This window comes from Mustela nivalis, assembly GCF_964662115.1.
Source record: "Mustela nivalis genome assembly, chromosome: 12".
NCBI lineage: Eukaryota > Metazoa > Chordata > Mammalia > Carnivora > Mustelidae > Mustela > Mustela nivalis.
In genome coordinates this window covers 24201526-24225233 of record NC_139031.1, presented here as the reverse complement: position 1 = coordinate 24225233, position 23708 = coordinate 24201526, and the positions used below count along the sequence as shown (strand labels likewise).

General features: G+C 37.8%; 1 protein-coding gene across 4 annotated transcripts in view; it reads right to left on the bottom strand.

Annotated features, from left to right (window-relative positions):
* Positions 1–23708, bottom strand: part of GRM8 (glutamate metabotropic receptor 8) — a 741710-nt gene that overhangs the window by 66991 nt on the left and 651011 nt on the right. For all 4 annotated transcript variants that reach the window (XM_082694091.1, XM_082694092.1, XM_082694089.1 and 1 more), the window contains exon 9: positions 12017–12952. In XM_082694091.1, the coding sequence (XP_082550217.1) occupies positions 12017–12952 (936 nt within the window). The remainder of the gene's footprint in view (positions 1–12016; positions 12953–23708) is intronic.

The window sequence follows — 23708 nt, the reverse complement described above, 5'->3', positions numbered from 1 at the left end:
TGCCATTTGATTGGACATTTTAGCATGGAGAAAGTGTTTTGTTGAAGAAAGGACAGTGCTCCAGCGATAAGCTGTCTGCTGACATAAACAGTTTATGGTTTTATGACAGGTTCACAATCTACCAATACTATTTTCAATTCAATTTGTGTGGATGAGGATTTTAGAGAAAATAGCTGACAGGAGAAACATATGACATTTAATTTTGCCTGAGAACATGAAATCTACAAAGCTCTGTGTATATGTGTATGTGAAATGTGTGGGTTTGTATACACTCACAAAGGTTATATTGGGAGTCATAGTCTACCGGGTTTGGGGCAACAGACAGCAGAAAACATTACATCCCTTGGTAATTTTCCGGAGATACACTTGACTTAACAAATAACTCAGCACGTCTAAAATTCTGATGAAAACATTCAACTGATTGCAATTTTTGAACTAAAAAGTTTTTTTTTTTTTCAAAAGGAGAATGACCTCAAGTCATCCTTAACAAACAAACAAACAAACTTACAATCAGTGAAGTAGATTTTGATTGGCTCAAAAATCACTCCCTGTGAACAAGATTGAGAACATTGCCAAAAACGTGGAACCTTACAGATTACTGCATGGATACACTACACTACATTTAAGAAATGATTTTAAAGAGAAACAGCAATAAAACTGAAATCTGTCTTGAATTATTCAGATGTTATATGCAAAGTGCCCAAAGTTACACAAAAAAGGAGATATATAGTAAAGAAAAACCATTGCATGAATTTAGTCACAACCATGACAAGCAGAAAAGAAAAAAATTAGCCTAAAATTTGCCCAGGATTACTAGAATATAAAATCCATTTAACACCCAAATTTACATCATGACAAAGGTGATTATATATTTAAATTGACTCATAATCATTCAAAATGACTTGACTTTTATTTCTAAAAAATTCGCCTTTTTGTTTCAATGTCAAAATTCATTTGAACAGCACATTTGTTTACCAAAAATCATAGCCCACCAGAGATTCTTTTCCTCATTTCCTTTCCTTTGCTTTTATCTACACAAACTGATTTTTACCCAAGGTCACTACTTGGGGGCCCAAATATCCTTCTGCATACTTAGTTAGATGCAGTCATCAGCAATTGAAAAGAATTGCTTTCTCCCCTTTAGCCCAGACCAGAGGGAAAACAACAGCCTCTCACTTAAAGGTGTCCCTGTGGCCAGCGCCACCCATCTCACTCCACTGTCCTCCATTCCCATTTGGAAATGAGTCTCCTCTTTGTACTCTCCATTGCCACAAGTCAAGTCCCCAGTACTCCTTGCCTAGATTTCTTCAATAATCTTGCTGTTGTCTTTTCTCTCAATCCCTGCACACTACAATTCATCTGACTCACCGCTGGCAGGCAAATCCCACAAAAAGGAATTGTACTGGGGACACACCATGCTCAGGTAGAGTCAAATGTCCTCAAGTCCCCAGCAAACGCAGTACAAACTCGGCGTTTAGTCCCACGGCTATCTGACTAGCCCAATTTTGTGCGTAACCCTATGACGTGTTGCCCAAAATACATTTTCAGAGTAAAAGGAGCGGTATTCACAACAGGGCGCACAGGGATCTATAGGTGAGCCACCTCTCCTTGTGACGATGCTAAACTCAGAACACGTTTTACACATAAATACCCTGACTTGTTCCTCTCTGAAAGTTTAACCCCCCCTCTTTTATTGCCGAGAAGGTGCTTCCACCTATTTCTCTCCTGTCTTCACGAAATGTTTAATTCCTACCTCCTTCAAGCAGACTTTCTTGATCCTTCGACAGGACAGGCTACTTCCCTCCTTTCTCCGTCAATAGGCCTGACCTCAGAGGGGACACTTAGTCTCCATGTGTTTCTCTGCCTCCTACTAGTCATCCCATCGTCCACAGGCTTGGTTTGGCTCCCTACTTCACCCCAAATAACTGGAGAGCAAACTTCTTACTCATCTTTGCATTTTCCTAAACACCCAGCAAAGGTCCCTTTATAGAGCAAACATTGCACAAATATTTCTCATAAATGCCATCACTGGCTGTGAACCGATACCTAAATTGTGGCCCCTAAAAAAAAGATTTATTTAGTAAGGGCATTAACCCTAAATAAGAGGAAACTCACAAACTGTGACAATCAAAGAGTCTGGACTCATTTTACACATTCAAAATAATTCACCTATTTCTACAACTAAAGATTGTCACAAAATACATATTATGCACCAAAGCCCCAAAGCTTTTAGAAAAGTTTTTCCCGAGACTTTCACTTAAACCCTTCTATATGCAGTCATTTCTATTTTTATAATATGAATTTACTTATTCATTAAGTGAAATAAAATCTAAGTATTTGTGAAATAAAACCCTCCACCACCCATCTTCCCATATCCTGATGCCAATCTAGAGAATTAACACGTTTTTGAAGAGTTTTCGTTTTGTTTTGTTTGGTTGTTGTTGTTATGTAGCTAACGTACTTACCTGGGGTTATCAACTTTGGATCGTGGCTGTCACGTGAAACGTGAAACGTAAGTGACTTAACATGCTTGCTCAATTCTGCTCTCTAATGCTGCTCCTTAGTCACCGTCCAAGTTTTTTAAAATTATATTACTATTTTTAAATGAACAGGTTTTACAATATTTATATTCACTTCTGTAGACAAATTGACACTTGTTTTGTTTCTAGATTCCTTCTAACAATGTAAGACTGATACAAAAAGTGATTTTTGCATACAGCTACTGAGTATTATTCCCTTCAGATTCATCCCAAGTAGCATGACTGGGCTTGCAGAGAAAGAATAACCATAATTATTAAAACCCTACCTGTAAGAGATAAATTAGACAAGTAGGGTCTAATAGGTCCTTTAATAATTTCCTTTTAAATTTCTTCATTTCTTCTAGGTTATAGGTAAGTGCCGCTGTTATTTGTCTCATATCAGATGTGCTTTTTTTATTTCGTTGGATTACATCTAGAATAATTCATATGTGAGATATGCAGGCATTCTCTGAGTCCCATACATTTTTAGTCTCACATTGATTGTTTGGCTGGCTATAAAGTCGTAAGTTTAAAATACTTTCCCTCAGAAAGTCTTTGGTCATTGATGTCTAGAAGCCAGGGAGGCGTATGAGGTCTCATTTTCATATGTTATGTGTATCTTTTCTCCTTTCGAAAGTTCTTAGAATTTTCTCTCAATAAGTGCAATTTTACTGAGATGTGTGGGCTTTTCAATTTCAAAAATTGTCTTTCTTCAAATTGTGAAACTTCTTTTCCTTTCTTTTCTTTTCTTTTTACTTTTTGGCCGTTTCTTCCCCTTCTTTATTTCTTCTCAGTGTTTATTAGATATATTTTAGGATGCTGTATCCGTGCTCAAAGTATTTTAACTTTCCTCAGATTTCCTTTTCTCATTTTTCTCCCTTTCTTCTTGGTTCTTCCTCTGCTGCACATCATCCCTCCAGTGTCAGTCCTAGTCATCCCACATTTATGTTCCTCTGTTCAGCTTTTTATTTTCACATTCATATTTTAATTTCCAGGATAATTTTCTTTTCTGATTGATCCTTTCCACAACAACCTATGCATGTGTGTCTATTTGATATTTTATTGATTTTCTCTTGGAATGCTCATTAAAATTCTGTTTTTTAAAAATTCTCTGGGGCACCTGAGTGGCTCAGTTAGTCAAGCATCTCCCTTTGCGTTAGGTCATGATCCCAGGGTCCTGGGATCTAGTCTGGCACTGGCCTCTGTGCTCAGTGGGGAACCTGCTTCTCCCTCTCCCTTTTTCCTTCCCCCTGCTCATTCTCTCTCTCTCTGTCAAATAAATAAATAAAATCTTTAAAACAATTCTCTTATATTTTCTGAACTACCTCTGGTTTTGTTTTATGTAAGTGTGTGTGTGTCTTTTTAAATCGTGATATTGGTTCTTCAGTTATCATGACATCCTTGGTTGTTGGAGGATTATGACCTAGGGCCAGGGCCGTGGATAAGGATTACTAGTGGGGTCAATTTTCCTTGAACGGGAGGGCAGACTACAGTCCTGGGTAGGTTACTTACTGTTTAACCTGACTGGCTTCTCTCAAAGATGCAAGGATACAAGCACACAAACAGATTGGGGACCCACCACAGGAGAAACCTTTTCTAAGAGTTGAGAAATTTGTTATGTCTCTATCTTGTATAGAAGATGTAGTTCATACTTTTCACCTGTCCAATGTCTGTCTGAAATAAAGTTACTTCCAATTCTGCTTGGTTTCTCTCTCAGTGCCTTCGACCTACACAAGAAACACAAGATAGTTCTACCCTCAGACAACTCCCCCTTTTTTTTTTTAAGATTTTATTTCTTTATTTGACAGAGATTGCAAGTAGGCAGAGAGGCAGAGAGAGAAAGGGGGAGGCAGGCTCCCCGCTGAGCAGAGAGACCGATGCAGGGCTCGATCCCAGGACCCTGAGATCATGACCCAAGCCAAAGGCAGAGGCTTTAACCCACTGAGCCACCCAGGTGCCCCCCCATTTATTTTAGAGTAGAATTCTCTAACACCTGTACTCAATCCTTGTCAACTTAGAACGAAAATGAAAAGTGAGGGGTCCACCTGGCCCAGCTATTTTGAAATGCAGCTGGTTACGTAATTTTCCTGATGGTTACTCCCATGCTCATATCAGGTCTTTATACTGACCTGAGGTTTAGAAATTATTTGAAACTACCATGGTAAGAACCATTTCTGTTGCTTGGGCTGTGCTTTCCTTCTTTTAATTTCTCTATAAATCATACCCATTTGACTTTTATTTTTCTGGAGTTTCTCAAATTGTTCTACCTTATGTTGGCTCTAAAAATATAATGGCTTCATCTCATTTTCTCTCCCCTGTCCTCCTTTTCTTCCTTTTCTTTTTCTTTCCTTTCCTTTTTTTCTTTCTTATATTTTTAAATTTCATTATTGCCTTAGAGGAAAGGTATATATATATATGTTTGTGGCAGCCCATTTCCTGAACTAGAAACCAGACTAAATTTCTTTTTTTTTTAATGTTTCTTTTAATGATATCAGTAAATCAGCTTTGCATTTATTTTCAATAACCTGGAATTTATACTAATATTTGGTTAAATATTTTTCTACACTTTGGGGTGGGTGGTACTAACCCATATGATCCAGCATTTAGAGATTTAAAAAAAATTTTGTAACATAAAAATGTGATATGGTTACAGCCAAAAGGAACTATTTGCTTGCAATCTGCTCTTCCTGGCACCCTGTGTGCTCCATAAGATATAAGTGTCTACTGAATCATGGAAAATGCAATTTGAAGTTACACAAGTAAATTAGTCACTGCATTCTGTACTATCAACAGTCTGGGGTGTCATTAAAGTTCTGTCTACATAGAAGAAAAAGTAAGTCTATTTGTTTAGGCATTCCCCTGAACATTTTTGGAATAAGGTCATGGTCAGTATGATTGAAAAAAGTCACATTTTAGTCTTAATCAAATCCAGTAGTCTAGCCTTTTAAACATATTAAGAAAGCGAAACCATTTTAATGAGATGAGTGAGAGGAGGACTTAGCTCCCCGGTTGACTATCTAATTGTATACTTGATTAAATTATTATAATTTGGGCATAGAAAATTCAAACCCTTTGTAAACTCAATTTCAATTAAAAAAAAAAAAGATGAATGAGTAAATACCATAATCTCACTAACAGCCAAATGTTTAAATTAAACAGCTGTAGGCCTCACAGCTCTCTAAGAGACCCCCCCCCAAAAAAAAAGAGGATCATGGAATCTAAGCAAGGTTCATTGGGCAAATATTTCTTTATGCTGTCAAATAAGATAGGCATCCCCAAAAGAATTGCCCTAAATGTGTAAGTTGGCAATTTTCTGCGGCGGTAATATGGAGCACAACCAGGAAAAAAAAAAGTAATAAGCCTGGCTAGGGCAGCATTCCCTAGGAGGGCCACTTAACAAGCTGGCCCCTGCTGTGCCCTAGAATCTCCTGATTTCGTGGACTCCTTCTGCATCTTCCCAAGCAGATCATTTTAACTGAGTGCACAAATGAGATTACATAAATGCTTTCTTTTCGGGTTGCTTTTCCTTTTTCCTTTTCTATTGGCTTGCCCCTTCTAAAAGTTGACACAGCTTTGGTATGACTGTATTGCCCAGACACCTGAAATAGGTGTCCCCATAGACGCCACCACCCCCGGGGGACACCACCAGGCCTTCAAAGGGATCTGCTTCAAATGACAGCAGGTTGACAGGGAAAGAAAACACTCTCCTGTTTTCCACTTCCCTCCTGTCTAAGGACATGAAGGACTGCCGGAGAGACAGGTGTGGCTCTGGGCTGGTCTATTCTGAAAATCACGTTCACTGTTGTCTAGAGTGTACTGACAGGTGGCTCCGGCTGTCCTTTTCCCACCGCAACTATTCCTTAAAGCAGGAATTTTCTCATTCTCTTCAGAACTACCTCTCATAACTCTGGTTAGACTTATGCACTTCCCAAACTTTAACATATTTCAGCAGTTGCTTTCTGATGACACCTCGCTTTCTTCCAGTATTTTCCACTCAATGTGTGAAGGCAGCGACATGTTGCCTCAGGAACAATTCTCTCTTCTGTCTTTCCGAGTCCTACAGATGCTGGTTGCCCTCTTTCGGGTACTTAATCTGCATGATGGACACCCTGGGTAAGTCTCTATGTTCGAGGAAACACGTCCAGTTGGGATGCTGCATGGGCCTGGTCTCCAGGGCCAGAGACATTAAGACAATTATCTGGGTAAATAAGAATGTATTCAGTCATTAAACTCTTTTTTTTCCCCTTCCCTATTTGGGTTTTTTTTTTTTTTTTTTTTTTGGAGACTCTGTGCTGGCCCAGGCCTTTACTCGGTGCTGAGGATAGGACAGTGAGCAAAAGCTAGTAAGCCCCTGCCCTCATAGATTACAACAAAACAGTAATAATGGCCAACATTTTAATGATCACTTAGTTCATGCTAAACACCTGTCGTGACTTAGCTCATGAAATTCTCAGCAAAGCTACCATGAGGGATCTATTAGTACAAGAAAACACACCATAGGGAGACAACAGAAGTATCTGGGGTTTGTTGTTGTTGTTGTTGTTTTAAGTCACCCATCTTCCTGCCTTTTCCTAGAGGATATGAACTCAAGTCTGTTCTAGTTTGAGAGCAGGGCTGGGCGCAGATGGCAAGGGACTGCTTTATGTTGCTTTGTGTGAATTTGCATTCTCTGGGAGAATTTATTATTAGCTTCAGATGTGTCGCCCTTGCCTACATTTCCCCAGCCAGTTTAGCAGAGTCAGGATTGGAACCCAAATCTGCCTTCTCCAGAGCCTATGCTCTTCCTTAGCCCCTTATCCATCTCGGCAGCCCCACACTCTTCTGCCCTTTGACAGGCAGATAAACAGCAAAAGAACAAGGGCAGGATGACGAGGCAGAACTACCTGAGTAATTCCATGAGTTTTCCTCTGTTCTGGGCATGCTAGACAGAACTAAGACAATAATCATAATTCCTTTTTGACTTTCTCTCTACATATTTAGCACCCCATTTCAGAAGAATTGATAATGACAAAAAAAAATTTTTTTTATAAAGAAATACATATGGCCCATCACTGAAATGAGAAAACTTATGTTTCAGGGAAAAAAACCAAAAAGCTGTTATAATGGAGATCACAATAAGATGAAAATATAAGATTCTCATGACATCACAATCCAACTTAAATCATAAAGGAGGATTTTTTTTTAAAGATTTAATTTATTTATTTGACAGATCACAAGAGGCAGAGAGAGAGGAAGGGAAGCAGGCTCCCTGCGGAGCAGAGAGCCTGATGCGGGGCTCAATCCCAGGACCCTGGGATCATGACCTGAGCAGAAGACAGAGGCTTTAACCCACTGAGCCACCCAGGAACCCCATAAAGAAGGATTATGATTTTATATTAGATCATTCTTGTGCAAGGCAGTCCGTTCCCACGTTGGGTCGGCATTCAGTGAGGAGTACAGGAAAGGCTCTGTGTTAAGAGACGTAATCACTCAGATATACATCTAATGGCTACTGCTTCCCCTCCAGGAATGTTTCAAGGCTGACATTTGCAGGCGAAAGGAAGAAGGGAAGAGGTGGGAGTGTGAGAGGGAGCAAGTCTAGGACAAGGAAGGCCCTGGTCTCTGACTTGAGCTCCTGGATGATGTGCTACTGAAGGAAGAATGGCTGCTTTGGGACATAGGAGGGTTTTGACATTTTTGAGTTTTGGTTATTTTTTGTCTTGGGTTTTTTTTTTCCCTTGCTCTGAGGGTGTTTTGTTTTGTTTCCACCCAATGCACTGGTTAAAGTACTGTGCTCCTTGGAGCTTGGCAATGTCATAACCCTTGTCTGATTATCTCAGCTTTATGAGTGCAATTAGAGGTGGTAAAATATGTATTCAGGAGATTTCTGCCATCCTAACAGCCCCTCACCAGCCCCGAGGATTCTTTCCCTGACGGTTACATTAATTATATTTTAAGTTTTTTAAGTCTTTTCAGAACCATTAGGAGAGTTTGTGTGAGTCCCTGCCCACGCCTCAGTGTGCCCACCCTCCCTTCAGACCACTTTTCTATAAGAAAAGGAAAAGTGCATTTATACAAGGAGTTAGTAGAATGCAGCCGGCACAAAGCTAATAAATGTCATTAAAATCTATTGGAAAAACATGATTGAACGTGATTTCCAAAATCTGAAAAAAATGGGAAATTAAATGGTAGTTTATCATTGAACGAAGACTTACTTTACAGAGCTGTCTGTCATCATGAGTGCTAAAATGTAATTTTATCATTTGATTTTACCCAAGGGTTTTCCAAAACATCTGTCCAAATTATTCAACTGATTTTATCTTTTATTCCTACTCCTGTTATAATTTCAGAGAAACCTGGATGGCTAGATGAGTTTTCTTTTGTACATTACTCTAAGAAGCATAATTAAATACATAGTGAAAGAAATTTTGTCATTCTGCTGTCTTGTGTGTTATAAATTCTATGTCACTGACGTATAGTTACAGGAGGCATAGCTGTTTTGCTTTCTCATCTCGGATCTGACTGCTCACCATCTTCCCCTGCCCTTGAGCCTGATCTGCTCCTGCCTTTGAGCCTGGCACCTCGCTGGTTCCGGCAGGTGTCAGGCAGGCATCGGCCGGGAGCCAGACTAAGCCTTACAAGGAAGCCTCGGGGAAGCAGACTGACATGGGCTCAATAATTAGCACCATACAGGACACAATGCTCAATAAGGATCTTCTGAATTAATGGATTTGTGTACCGCTTAAATGCAATAAACACTTCAAGCTGATAACATGGGCTAATTGGCTGAGCATTATAAATGAGAATGGAAGACTGACCAGCTCTTTGGTCCTCCAAAGTCAATAAAACTTATGTAAAGCCTTCCTTTAGAGATACAGAGTTTTATTCACCTGTGTCAACAATTTTAGCAATGTGAAGAAAAATATTCTCATGTGTTTTGTGTATTGTTTTGAATAATAAAGATACCTTGAAAGAGAATAACAGGTCGCAAATTTTATGGGAAGCCTTAGGAGGACACGTAATTGTATTATATAAAGTATTCCAGTAGCCAAATCTCAGCTCCTTAGAATAACTCTCGAAGGAGAGCTGGTCCAGATTCAGCAACTCTAAGACTAACTAGTTTGAGGGCTTTACGATGTTCTGAAAATTCCTACAATTAGTGTTTCTCCCTGAATTCTTCAGCTTTTCCACAATTATATCATAAAAACAAAATAAATCCAATCAATGTATTTTGTAATTTGTCTTACAACATGTTTCTTTGATTTCCTTTGATTCCACAAAGAGAGAAAAAAAAAATTTGTCTAGCACTCAGGCATATCTCTATAGGCGTGGATATATCTAAACCCGAAAATATATACATATATACCTAAACTCCAGGTTTTCACCTGAGGATACACGGCAGTGCCCATGGGCTCAGTGGCATCTCACCAAGCCGCATCTCCCCCGCCCCAACATATTCACTTGTCCATTTTATCCCAAAACTCTTCCTCTTTCCATCACCGCTGCAAGGGGACAGCTGCAACTTAGCAGGGCTTCAGTTCTGAGAGACTCTGGCCACCTTTTTTGACTATGTTTAAAAAGCTCATTAGTATGATGCATGTTTAAACTGCTATGATAATACTCTCCAACAGCTAAATGTCGTATCGTGATGTCGCTCGTGCTAAAAACCAAGGCACTGAAAGACTTATCTAGATAGAAATAACACTTCATTTGTATTTGCCCTCCCCCACTGCCCTTGAAAGTCACAGTATGAGAAGTAAGAATAGAAAGTACTTTATAAAATGTAAAGCAAGAGAAAGAAAAAAGAAAGGGAAGTTTGATGTTAGAACTCAGGAGATTTTGCCTGGGTAAATATTTATTGCCCACAAGAAAACAAAATAAATTACTGATGGCCCTTTTCAGATAAAATGGTATATCAAAAAAGGCAGTCTTTGGTTCAAATACAATGCAACTGTCACTTAATGTTATTAAAAATTCACAGAATGCAGACATTTCCAGAATCTGAAGAACATTGTTTTGCCCTGACTAGTTCAACTAACCATATCAAAACAGACCCAACAGACTGTGAGAGACTTATTTTCCAGCTCATGCATTCTCTCCTAAGTCATATTTACATGCTTGATCCCCATAAATTCCCATCTACATATGTCAAAAATATAATGTTTATTAGGTTTAGAGCATCAGACTGCCTTACTTTGCTTTCCTGTCATGTGCTCGATCCCACATAAAATATTCATGGACTTCTATCAGGCCATCTAAGTCATGAAAGGTCACAGATCTGGAACCCATGGTTAGTTTTTTTCTATTCGGCAGCAAGTTTGCTGAAGTATATTTTTTTGTGTCCAAACATGGTTGAAAGCCACATTGATCTAGTAAGGGATGAATCCTCATATAAATGAGCTCTCTGTGCCCTTGTTGAGTACTTTTTCCTCTGAATTAGTTGGGATTTTAAGAGTCATGCAGGACCTCGCTTGAAATGTTAGAGACTAGGGAATGTAATTGTCTCCAGGATGCTTGATTTCCTCACAACTTCTGATGATAGACGGTGGAGTCATCTTTACACCCTCACTCTGAGAGGAAAGCATTCTCATAGACGCTGTAAGAAGGACTATTCATTCAGAACAATAGCATTTGCCTTTGTTTTACAAGCTGGCTTGTCTCCATTAACCTACCCAAACCTGGAATTCATGGAAATATTAGTTTTCTGCTTTTCTGGACAGAAAACTACATGTATCCCACTCAGCATATGCTCCCTTTCTCATACTGATGTCCTTTACTTGCAGTGATTTATGTGGAAAAGCTTAACTGGAAATTAGTGACAAAAGGAAATTATTTTAAGAGATTTAATTGATCTTCACCTTCTGAAAAGTTATAAACTGCTTTATAGAACTGCCTGTGGCTGTCTTCTTTAATCCCTCAACATCACCTTGCTCATACGGAAAAGTGGTAACAGTGGGGGCTGAAGAGAAATAGTAAGATGGTTCAGATCGGACTAAGCCATTTCAGCTTTTTTGTTATTGTCGCTGTAGGATAAACCCTGCTTCCATGACTAAAGCCATCATAATTGTGAAGGAAGTTTTTTTCCCAGAGTCACGTTAGAACCAGGAAAGGGGGCATTTGCCGTGCAAGGGGATCTCTCTGGGATCAACCATCCCTAGGACTCACGTCTGTCTTTTCACCCACCCTCTTTTAATTAACATTAGGAAAAGAACAGCTTTCCTCACCTATAATGAACCTGGGAAGAGAAACCCAGAATGTAATGTGAGATCTGTCGATTTTCAACCTTGCTAAAGAAGACACATAAAAACACTCTTCACAGACAATAAACCTTAGTCAACACAGATTCAAAGTTAAATGACCTTGAGGGAGTCTATATATATTTATTTCCAAATAAGAATAATACAGACTGAATCAACTTGAGAGACCCTAAGTGAACCGAATAGAAAGGCGGGGAAGCCTCTTAAAGAAAGAAGCTAAATCCAGGGAAGGGTTGGCGTATATGCATTTCTTGCACTTACCTTTTCTGCTGACTGCGCTGTACCAAAAAAGATGGGAATGAAAGCTAACCAAATGATGCAGGTGGTGTACATGGTAAATCCAATAGGTTTGGCTTCATTGAAAGTCTCTGGGACACCTCTCGTTTTAATGGCATAAACAGTACAAGTAACCATCAAGAGGATACTGTACCCCAGTGAACAAATGAGCGAGAGATCAGAAATGTCACACTTGAGCACTCCCCTGGCGTTCTCTGGGTCTAGAGTCCGCTGCTCTCCATAGTCAATGATGATGTGGGGGGGGTCCACAACAAACCAGACACACACCCCCAGGAGCTGGACGGAGATGAGGCTGAAAGTGATCACCAGCTGGGACGCCGGACTAATAAACTTGGGTGCTGTGACCGATTTCTTCCCCTGCTCAAATATTCGGTGGATTCTGTTTGTTTTGGTAAGAAGGGCCGCATAGCTGAAACACATGCCAAGTCCTAGAAAGATTCGGCGGAAGGAACATATGACTGTGTCCGGCGCGGCAATCATTAAAAAGGTGATTGAGTAACAGAGGAAAATCCCCGTGAGGAGCACGTAACTAAGTTCTCGACCCGAAGCCCTTACGATAGGTGTGTCATTATAGCGGACAAAGGTCACGATCACGAAGGTGGTGGCGATGATTCCCAATATTGCAATGAACACAGGCACCACAGCCCAGGGCGAGTGCCATTCTAGTTTGATTATGGGGATGAGCTGGCAGCCTGTGCGGTTGATGTTTGGTCTCTGATCCAGAGGGCAAAGTTCGCAGGAGAGCTCATCTACTTGGTAGTTGTAACCCTCACAACGCTCGCAGTGCCAGCAGCAGGGGACTCCTTTCACTGTTTTCTTCCTCTCCCCGGGCTTACAGGGCAGGCTGCAGACAGAGGCGGGGTGAGTGTGTTCTCGATTAGCCCACTGCATGTCATCCACCTGTGGGGATAAAGAATTAATGAGCCTTCCATTTCCCCCCATTTATAATATCCTAATCCTAGCCACAGGTTTGTAATAAATCACTAAATGCTGACGGAGCAAGTACAGTTTACCATAATAAGAGCCCCGTTTTCCTTCCCCAGTATTGACTTCTTGATGAAAGTGTTAAATGATCTGGTCCAATAAATCATTCATATCATCAGCTTGATGAGTGTCATTGGTTTTCATTTACCTCCTCAATGTTGACCAATCTGTCATTTGTGGAAAGATTTATTGGCCCGAACAGTTTTGAAACTCAAAAAAAACCAAAACAAAACAAAATTTAAAAAACCCACAGAAATATGCTTAGAGTTAATCACAGATATAAATGTCAGAATCCCTGAAACACTGGCTTAGGATATAAATATATACATAAAACAGTGATGCAAAACTCTTCACCATATTTGGGGAAATTCAAATCACACTGTGTCAGTTTTCGAAGGAAATGGCAAACCTACTTTATTCGCTGATAATTATCACGTTTCCGAAGTGATAACTGTATTAATGTTTTTGCCTCTCTTTAAGAATGGATATAACTCCCCTCCCCCATTCCTGCATTTCCACACTATGCAAAAGACCATGTGAAATGAGACAGCTTGGTGGTAATGTTCTCCATTGAACAAAAGTAGTCTTACAAGTGGCTTACAGCAGCGAAATTGGTACAAATGAGAGAGACCCCTCTAGTGTGCTCAGTATCTACTTCAGAGCCTTAAAGTTCCACCTACAGCACAAAGTACCTCTACTAAAATAAAAATATTATTTTAAGGAGATTCTTCCAATCACTGACCTCTTACCTTGATTGTTTACTAAAGGTTCTGGACCCAGTTCCGACATATATGAGGTAGGGAAGAGGTTTCCCGTAACACCAAGCAATCTCGGACAGCAGTTACCTCAATTCTGCCACTATCTACCTGGAACTAGCACCAGCTCCCAGGAGTTAAAGGTCAGGTTGCAAGACTGTCCCCTCTGACCTTCGATGTCAATTGCAAGTCCATGCCTCACATGTGCTTCTGACCCACCTATAGACTGAAGGTTCAAGAACACTTGCCTTGGGTTCAACTAGTTTGCTAGAGCAGCTCACAGAACTCAGAGAAACACTTACTTACTAGTTTACCAGTTTATGATTAAAAAAGAAAAAAAGATGTCTATGACGAGGTAGTGGGAAGAGCACAGGGCTTCCACGCAGAGTTCCAATTATGCCACTCCCTCCAAATCTCCACCTGTTCACTAGCTCTTAAGCTCTCTGAACTCCCATCTCTTGGGATTTTATGGAGGCTTCATCACATAGGCATGATTAATTAAATCAGTGGCCACTGGCATTAACTGAAACTTCCCAGACTTCTGGGAAGGGAGAGGGGCGGGACTAAAAGTTCCAATCCTCCAATCACCTGGTTGGTACCTTGAGGAACCAGCCCCCACCCTTAGGTTTCCAAAAGTAATCTTATTAACATAATTAAAATCACCTTTTTTGTTCTTATCACAGAAAATCCCAGAGGTTTTAGGAGCTTTGTGCCAAGAATAAGGTCAAAGACCATATATTTTTCATTATGAATCACAATATTGCATTTAGCTTATTAGAAACACTTTAATTTTAGCAGAATGCTAACAGGACAAACTAGAAATTACAGATCATAAGACACAACTTATTATGAAAAGCAGCTACTATAAAAGAGTGTGATTTTGGGATGCCTGGGTGGCTCAGTTAAGTGTCTGCCTTTGGCTCAGGTCATGATCCCAGGATCCTGGGATGGAGCCCCACATCATCATGTTCCCTGCTCAGTGGGGAGCCTGTTTCTCCTTTTCCCCACTCCCCCTCTTTGCTCCTACTCTCTCACAAGTAAATAAATAAAATCTTTAAAAAGAGAGAGAGAGAATGATTTTGTTTGCTGATGTGTACAGTGACTGACACACAATTTGCCCTCAAATCTTTGCTGAATTTGTAAGAAAGGAAGGACAATGTTAAAAGGAAAACCAAAGGTCCAAAATGGCATCACTTAGGTTCTCACCCCAGCCTCCTTCTTATAAAAACCTTCCTTTTTGCACAGCTTGTTGGAGTACACTTCTACTTGCTAGGTGAGATGCTACCCAATTCATGAATCATGTAATAAAGCTAATTAGATCTTCAAATTTGCTCATCTGAATTTTGTTTTTTAACAACGGGAAGGGTACCATGCAGAGCACTGAGGAAGAAGGGATCAACTTGAAAGTACTAGGAACTGGTAATAGAAGGTTGCTCAAGGAAACACAGAAATGGGAGCCCAAAGAATTTGGTTAGAAAACAGAACAAAACAATACACAATGTATTTTCCCGAAGACCAATTCCATTAACAACCCAAAAGAAGAATTACCATATTCTATGGTAGTCTGGCTCCAAAATGGCTCCCAATAATCTCACCTTCCAGAATTTGTGAATCCATGTATTCCTCTCCAGCTGTGAATAGGGTCGATGATGTAAACAATAGTATATACTAGAAATGATTACATGTGACATCTGAGACTCGGTCATAAAAAATATTTTGGCTTCTGCCTTGCTCTCTCTTGGATCAGCCACTCCAGGAGAAGAAGGAGAGTTTCACGAGAACGCTCAAGTAGCCCAACGAAAAGGAACCCAGGCCACCTGCCAACAACCAGCACCAACTTGTCACACATGTGAGTGAACCCCTTAAACAGTGAATTGTTCGGCCTCATTCCAATCTTCAGGTGACTGCAACCCCCCGTGACACACTAACAAGAACATCATGAGAAATCCTAAGCCATAGCCCCCCAGCTAATAAGCCACTTCTGAATTTCCGATCTACAGAAACTGTGTGAGATAATAAATGTTCTCTTGTTTTAGGCTGTTCAATGTTGCACTTATTTGCTACCTAGCAATACAAAACTGTAATACAACTCAAAATAAGTTTCTCCACCCATTCTGTGACCACCACCAAGTAGTAGTCTACTGAGAATCTACTCAGGAGGCAGTGACAGCTGTCATTTACCAAAAATTTGCCCCATCGTGGCTCCTGTAGGCAATATGCTTTCATAACCTGAAGGTTGTCTTCCTTTGGGGAAATATGCATTGACACTGTTCTCACGACTAGATCTATTTCTTAAGGGTGTTTTCCTTTCTTGAATGTGGGCTGAATGATTGAGGATAGAGAAGTAGAGTCCCCAGGCTCAACTTGCAGTGGGCTATCAAATCTCTCCAAGGTAGAGTAGAAAATTCATTCCTGTTTAATTTCAAATATCCTCCCTTGAGAAAATAAGTGATATTTCATGTGTCATAAGGACACTCAAAACTATTAGCTCTTACCTTGTCTTTTCATCACAAAGGTACAGCAATCTATCATGACCTTGCTAATTTTCTATTAGGTTTTAATGATTTAGGAAAGTTATTTTTATGTATGTATAGAATTCCATTAAGAAAGAAAAAAAGTTAGATTGGAAGCATATAGTGGCTTCTTTTGAAAATATTGAGAAAAATGAAATGCTCTACTGAGCTGCTAAAGTATTGATTTTTATACCCTAATGGACTCTTAAAAGATAATAAAATACTTCTGTGAAGGTTATGTTTCAGAGCTAATTAATGTAAAACCAAAATTGCATTTTGTTTGGGGTTTCTATAGATTTATGATGTTACTGTAAAAATAAAAAAAAAAAAAAGAAAGAAAGAAAGGAAAGGCAGCCAAATATCTCAGAAACATTGGTAGAGGCTTTAAAGGTCAGCTTTCTAACCACATGTGTAATTCTTTAATTCTCAATACATTTCATTTTCCAGAAGGAAATAAGACTTGTTAACAAAGAAATATACCTATACCAGATAAGCCTCATTACACAGGATAAATATTTATCATTATAAGTTGAATATTAAATTTTCCTTGGTCAGTTTTCTATGTACTGAAATTATGGAAAAATATTCTCCATAAATAGAAAATGAAGTTACACGATGAAGGGAAATATCATAATACTTTAAATAGTCAGGTATTTTCTTTAAGAAAAAAATGAAATAGTCAAGACATACTTGTGACTTTTTTTAATATAATGGAGAAAACATTTAGTATATTTTTGTAAATATGATAAATACATATGACTCCATTTTCATCAAGGAACCTATTTATTTATAAGTGGATGGTGTTTTGATGCCGTAGTTGAAGTCTGGGAACCAACCAGTATATACCTCAGGGAAGAACAAATAGCAAATACTTAAATGAGGATGTTGTAAATACATTAATATTTGAGTCAAATAATGTATTTTGCATATGTTGTTAAATAGTGATTAAAAGCAATATTACTTGAGAGTAAATTAAATGACCTAATTTTCACCACTGCACTAGAAGTTCATAAACAAGACTCATTCAGCCCTTTTGCACAACTATATTAACAAATTAAACCATCTTTCATATGAGTATCCATGCATTTTTAAATCTTATCTTCCTTGTCTTTCACATTATTATGATATTAGGATTTCTTTCTAGAATATATAGTCTAACAAATGGATGATAGTTAGATAGACAGACCTTCCAGAGACAAAACCATAGCCTAATCCTGTCTTGATAATGTTCACCAACAGTGATACATTCTGTAGGCTCCAATCCAGAAGATCTCATAGAATGTGAGCCATCAACTAGTTTCTGCTGTCAAATCCCATTGTTACTGCAGACAAATAACCAACAGCCACAAAACCAAAAGTTTCTGTGTAAGTGTGCTTCTCTTTTTTAATCTTTAATCTTTTCAGGCCAATCAACCTAGAGTAATTCTTCATAAATTCTTTTAGTAGACATTATTTTTATAGAACAATTTTCTTCTGTACAGCTTTAGTACCTCTTGAAGAAAAGACTACAAGAATATTTCCCAATTCAAGGCCCCATTAGAATTAATCATTTTCAGTTCATTAAAAAATTCTTACTTAATGTAATACCTCAATTACAGTATTTTCCCTGCATATTAAGTGATATATTCACTGATGAGATTATCTTACATGTGGAAACATTTTAAATACCAACATAACTGATAGCTAATCATAATGACCTCTTTTCATTTTGCTGTATAAATCACAGCATTGATAATCATTTTGGTGACTAGTTTGCCACCCCAGTATTTAAAAACCCAATCCTTCATCTGACTTATATAATGGCATATTGTATATGCAAACATTTCCAGTGAAATTGGGTATTTTCAAAAGCCTTACCCATCAATGTTGACATGATCAACAGATTTAACAAGTGCACTAATTGGCATTAAGTATTTAAAATATCAAAATTTGGGGGTGCCTGAGTGGCTTAGTCAGTTAAGTATCCAACTCTTAATCTCAGCTCAGGTCTGGATCTCAGGGTCATGAGTTCAACCCCCATGTTGGGCTCCACACTGGGTAAGGAGCCTAGTTAAAAAAAATAATAAATAAATAAAATGATAAAATTTGGTATATTTTGTGACTCATGATTTACATACAAGTGCATACATGTAGCACAGTTAATTTGATAATGAAGCTCAAAATAGTTTCTCAGTATATTAGTATATATATTCATATATGAGTAAATATTCTTTCCTTAATATACACACTTTCCTTTGGGTCATACACAGCTTTCTACTCCTATTCAAAGTACTTCTAGTGTTTTTGAAATTCTAATATATGTGTGTGAGATGATCCCCATATTGATGCCCTAACTTGACCTAATATTACATATCTATATAACTTTAAAAATGCAGACTTCTCCTATTTAGAAGGACAGTTTAAAATAAAGTTAAGAAAATTTTAGCATCAAAAAAGTAAAATACTTAGGGATAAACAAGTGGAAGTGCAATAATTTTCTTTCACTAAAATCTACAAAATACCATTAAAAAAAATGAAAGATCTAAATAAGTGAAAAGAAACCCCATATTCATGGATAAGATGTGTATTGCTAAGATGGAAACACTCCTTAAATTAATTGACAGATTCAACATAATCCCTATCAAAATCCCACCTGGCTTCTTTGCAGAAATCAACAAGCTGATCCTAAAATCCAAGGTGGAAATGTCAGGGACCCAGAATAGACAAAACAATCTTGACAGTGAAAAGTGAAGTCGAAGAATTTACACTTCTGGTTTTATTTTTTACTTTTTTTGTTGTTGTTTATATTCTTTTTTTTTTAATTTAATTCATTAACTTTTGGCATATTATTAGTTTCAGCGTAGAGGTTAGTGATTCATCAGTCTTATATGATACTCAGTGCTCATTACGTCACATGTCTTCCTTATTGTCCATCACCCAATTACCCCATCCCATCACCCTCTGCCTCAGTTTGTTTCCTATGATTAAGAGTTTCTTATGGTTTGTCCCCTTCTCTGATTTTGTCTTGTTTTCTTTTTCCCCACTTCTAATTTTAAGACATACTATAAAACTATAGCAGTCAAGACAGCATGATAATGGCATAAAGATAGACAAATCAATGAAATAAAATTAAGAGCCCAGAAATAACCTCTTACATGTATGGTCAATTGATTTTTGACAAGGATTCCAAGCAAACTCAAAGAAGAAAAAATAATCTTTTCAACAAGTGGTACTGGGACAAGACATGACACCAATAACATAAGAAACAAAATAAAAATAGATGAATTGGACTTCATTAATATTAAGTCTTTTTGTGATTCAACAGTTGGCATTAGGAGAGTAAAAAGACAACCCATAGAGTGGGAAAAAATTATTTCCACATAATGTATCTGATAAGGAATTTGTACCCAGAATAAATAAGTATATGTGTGTGTGTGTGTGTGTGTGTATAATATACATATAACATACATAAAATATACATATATATTAGAGATGAGGTGACATTTAAATTTTTTATTTTTTGAAGGCATTTGAGTATTTATTGAATATTTTGGGTTTTTTCAAGTTTTTACTTAAATTTTATTTAAATTCTAGTTAGTTAGCTTAAGTGTAATATTGGTGGAGTAGGTTTTAGTGATTCATTACTTACATATAACACCCAGTGCTTATCACCACATCCTTAGTACTCATAACCCATATATTTCTATAAACTATATATATATAATTAAAAAAAAAAACTCTTAGAACTAAACAGTTAAAAGGCAAATAATCCAAACAAAAATGAGTTAAAGAATTGAAGAGACATTTGTCCAAAGAAGATGTATGAATGACCAATATGAAAAGTGCCTAACATCATTAGTTATCAGGGAAATGCAAATAAAAACACAGTATCCACTAGGATGTTATAATAAAAAATATAGACAATATAAAGTGTTATTAAAGATGTGAAAAAATTAAAACTTTTTACATTGCTGGTGGGAATATAAAATGGTACAGTTATTTTGGAAAATACTTTGGCAGTTCCTCAAAAAGTTAAACATAGAGTTGCCATATGACCTAGCAGTTTCTACTTCTAAATAATTCCAATCCAAGAAAACCGAAGACATATGTTCACACAAAAATCTTTATATCAATGTTCACAGTAGGATTATTCATAATAGCCAAAAAGCAGAAAGAACCCAAATGTCCATTTACTGACGAATGGGTAAAGAGAATGTGCTATATCTATACAACCAATTAAAAATAAACAAAAAGGACTAAAGTATTAAAAACAAATAAAAAAGAATTAAGTACTAGTATATGCCCTAAAATGGACAAACCTTGAAAATATGCAAAGTAAGAAAAGTGGTCCCAAAGACCACGTATTGTGAGATTTTATTTTATATCAAATGTCCAGAACATTTTATAAAATTTTATTTTATATGAAATGTCCAGAACCCATAAACAGACAATAGATTGGTGACTGCCAGGGGCTATGGGGAGAAGGGAACATAGTGAATGCTCAAGGGAACAGGATTTCTTAGGCAATGGCTTAAAATTAGATGGTGGAGATGGATACACAACTCTGTGAATATACTGAAAAATACTGAATTACCTCTTCAAAAGGGAAAATTTTATGGGCAAAATGTGAATTATCTCAATAAAGCTATCCTTTTTAAAATATGCAAATGATTTAACTTGATACATTCAAGAAGTATTAACACTCAGTATTATTTGGCATATAAAAAACATGTTGCATACTCACTCTATTCAAGACAAGGTTCAATGTAGGGATTCACCGGTGACCAAGACATGGTTCTTGACCCCCAGAGACAGTGGAGGTGGGGACAGAGATATGCAAAGAGCCTGTCACAGCTCAGTATTAGACTCTCTACAAAAGAATAAGGAAATGGTGCTGCCAGAGGAATATCTCGCAGCGCGTTCCAGCCTGGTCTTCACAGATATGTGGACAGCAGCCTGATGGATGTGGGAGATAACCCAGGAGAGAGGATTGTAAGAGGGCACCAGGTGAAGAAGGAAGGAAGGAAGGGGGGGAGGGAGAAAGGGAGGAAGGGAGGTGTCATTAAGACCAAGGGGCAAGAAGCCATGATAAACTGGAGAAACTAAAAGTATAAAGAATACCAGGAATGTAGATTAAAGCATGGATGGAGTGGTCCATCCCAGAGATAAAGATAAAGAGGTAAGGGCTATGGAATAGATGATATATGAGATCATGAAGGACATTATGAGCCACTGAGGGAGGTTGGATGCTATCTTACAGGTAGCCAAGGAGATCCTCTGAAGGATTGTGACAAGGACAGGGGTGATGAGTTTCTTATTTAGAAGAATCCATGGGCTGCAGAGTAGAGAGAATACTGACATAGTTCAGGACTCCAGACAGGCCCATCACACCAATGCTGCTGGAGAATTCCAGATGAAAGGTGAAGGCAATGGAAATCTGAGCATGTAGTGGCCAGGAAGGACTCTGTAAACAGCACCAGGTTTTCAGACTTTACTCTCCAGGCCACAGATAGATAGATAGATAGATAGATATTTTACTATATATATATAGATGTATATCTATATAGAATATATCGATATATTCTATATATCTATATAGTATCTATATAGAATATAGTATATAGGTATAGAATCAATATAGAATATAGATCTAGATCTATATATAGAATATATATAGAATATAGATCTAGGTATATATATAGAATATAGATCTAGATCTATATATAGAATATATATAGAATATAGATCTAGATCTATATTCTATATTGATTCTATATCTATATTCTATATTCTATATTGATCTATATTCTATATTGATATCTATATCTATCTATATATATTCTATTATAAAAATTATTTACAAATTTTATAATATCATATATATGTGTGTATGTATGTATAGAATATATTGATATCTATATATATTCTATATATTCTGTTATAAAAATTATTTACAAATGTTATAATATTATATAATGTGTGTATGTATGTATGTACATATTGATTTATTTAGAAGACCACTGTGGGGACAGATGAGAGAAGAGGGTGATATAGAAGCAGGGATCAGATTTAGGGAGAAAATGTTGCAGATCCAGGCAAGACAAGAGCCTGTGAATTCTGTTAGGAGCAGCGATGATGAAGAAGATGGGATAGATTGAGATATATATTAAAGAAAATTGAATGACGTCCAGACTTCTGACTTGAGAGCCATTCTCAGCATTCACAGACTTCCACTGCTCACATCTAACTCATCACCAGCTGCATGGCCGTGCCCTTGCATTCTCTGACTCCCAGGGAATGGCTGACCATTGAGTATCAACCCTCCCCAGTGCCCTATTAGACAGTCACACAGCACCTTGTAGCCTCCTTCAGTGGTGTTTTATAGTACGTAATTATGTGTCCATTTGTTTGTTTTTCTTTTTTTTTAATAAGTGGTTTTATAAAGTTTAGGTAATGTTCCTCAGAAGTACTTCAGGGGTTTACTTAAAATATAGATCCCTAGAACTCAGCTCTTTTTTTACTTTTTTCTTTTTAAAAAATTTTTATTTATTTATTTGACAGACAGAGATCACAAGTAGACAGAGAGAGAGAGAGGGAGAAGCAAGCTTCACACTGAGCAGAGAGCCCAATGTGAGGCTCGATCCCAGCACCCTGGGATTATGACCTGAGTTGAAGGCAAAGGCTTTAACTCACTGAGCTACCCAGGTGCCCCGTGGAACCCAGTTCTTAAAGATTATAATTCAATAAGTCTCGGAAGGAACCTCAGGTTGAGATTTTTAAAAGCACTTCTTCCTGTGATTCTGATAGATGTAATTAGTAAACCATACTTTGCTAGGCAACAATTTAAAATTTATTTCCCTTGTAAGAGTAGGAGCCAGGTCTGTTTTTCTACTGTTTTATCCCAGAGCCAACTGTGGCAACTAACCCCCAGTAGGTATTAATAAATATTTGTTGAATGAAGGAAGAAGGAACAAAAGAACACATGAACAGGTGATAGTGTCTTTCATTGAATAGAGGGACCCAAGGGAATGACTGGTTTTAAAAGGTGAATGATGACTTGATTGTCTATGAGCTCAAAGTCCCAGTGAGGCTTCCAAACCAAGAAACTCACAACTCAGATGAACACTTGAGCTGTATTCATGAGTCAGGTTTGCAGGAAGTGAAGATTTCAAAAGCACAGTCATATTCAAGGCGGGTGAGACCATGAATATTTATTAGCAAATTCTCATCCACAGAAACGGAGATAGTGTGAAGGAAAGATGGCACAAATGAGGCCCCAGAAAGAGCACATTTTAAGGAGCAGATTCAGCAAGATCAGTAAAGGAGGATGAAAAAACATGGCCAGGTGTAAAGTAGGGAATATAGTCCCTGAAACCAAATAGACAATTTAAGGAATGAGGAAATGGTCAGTGATGTCCAAAGATA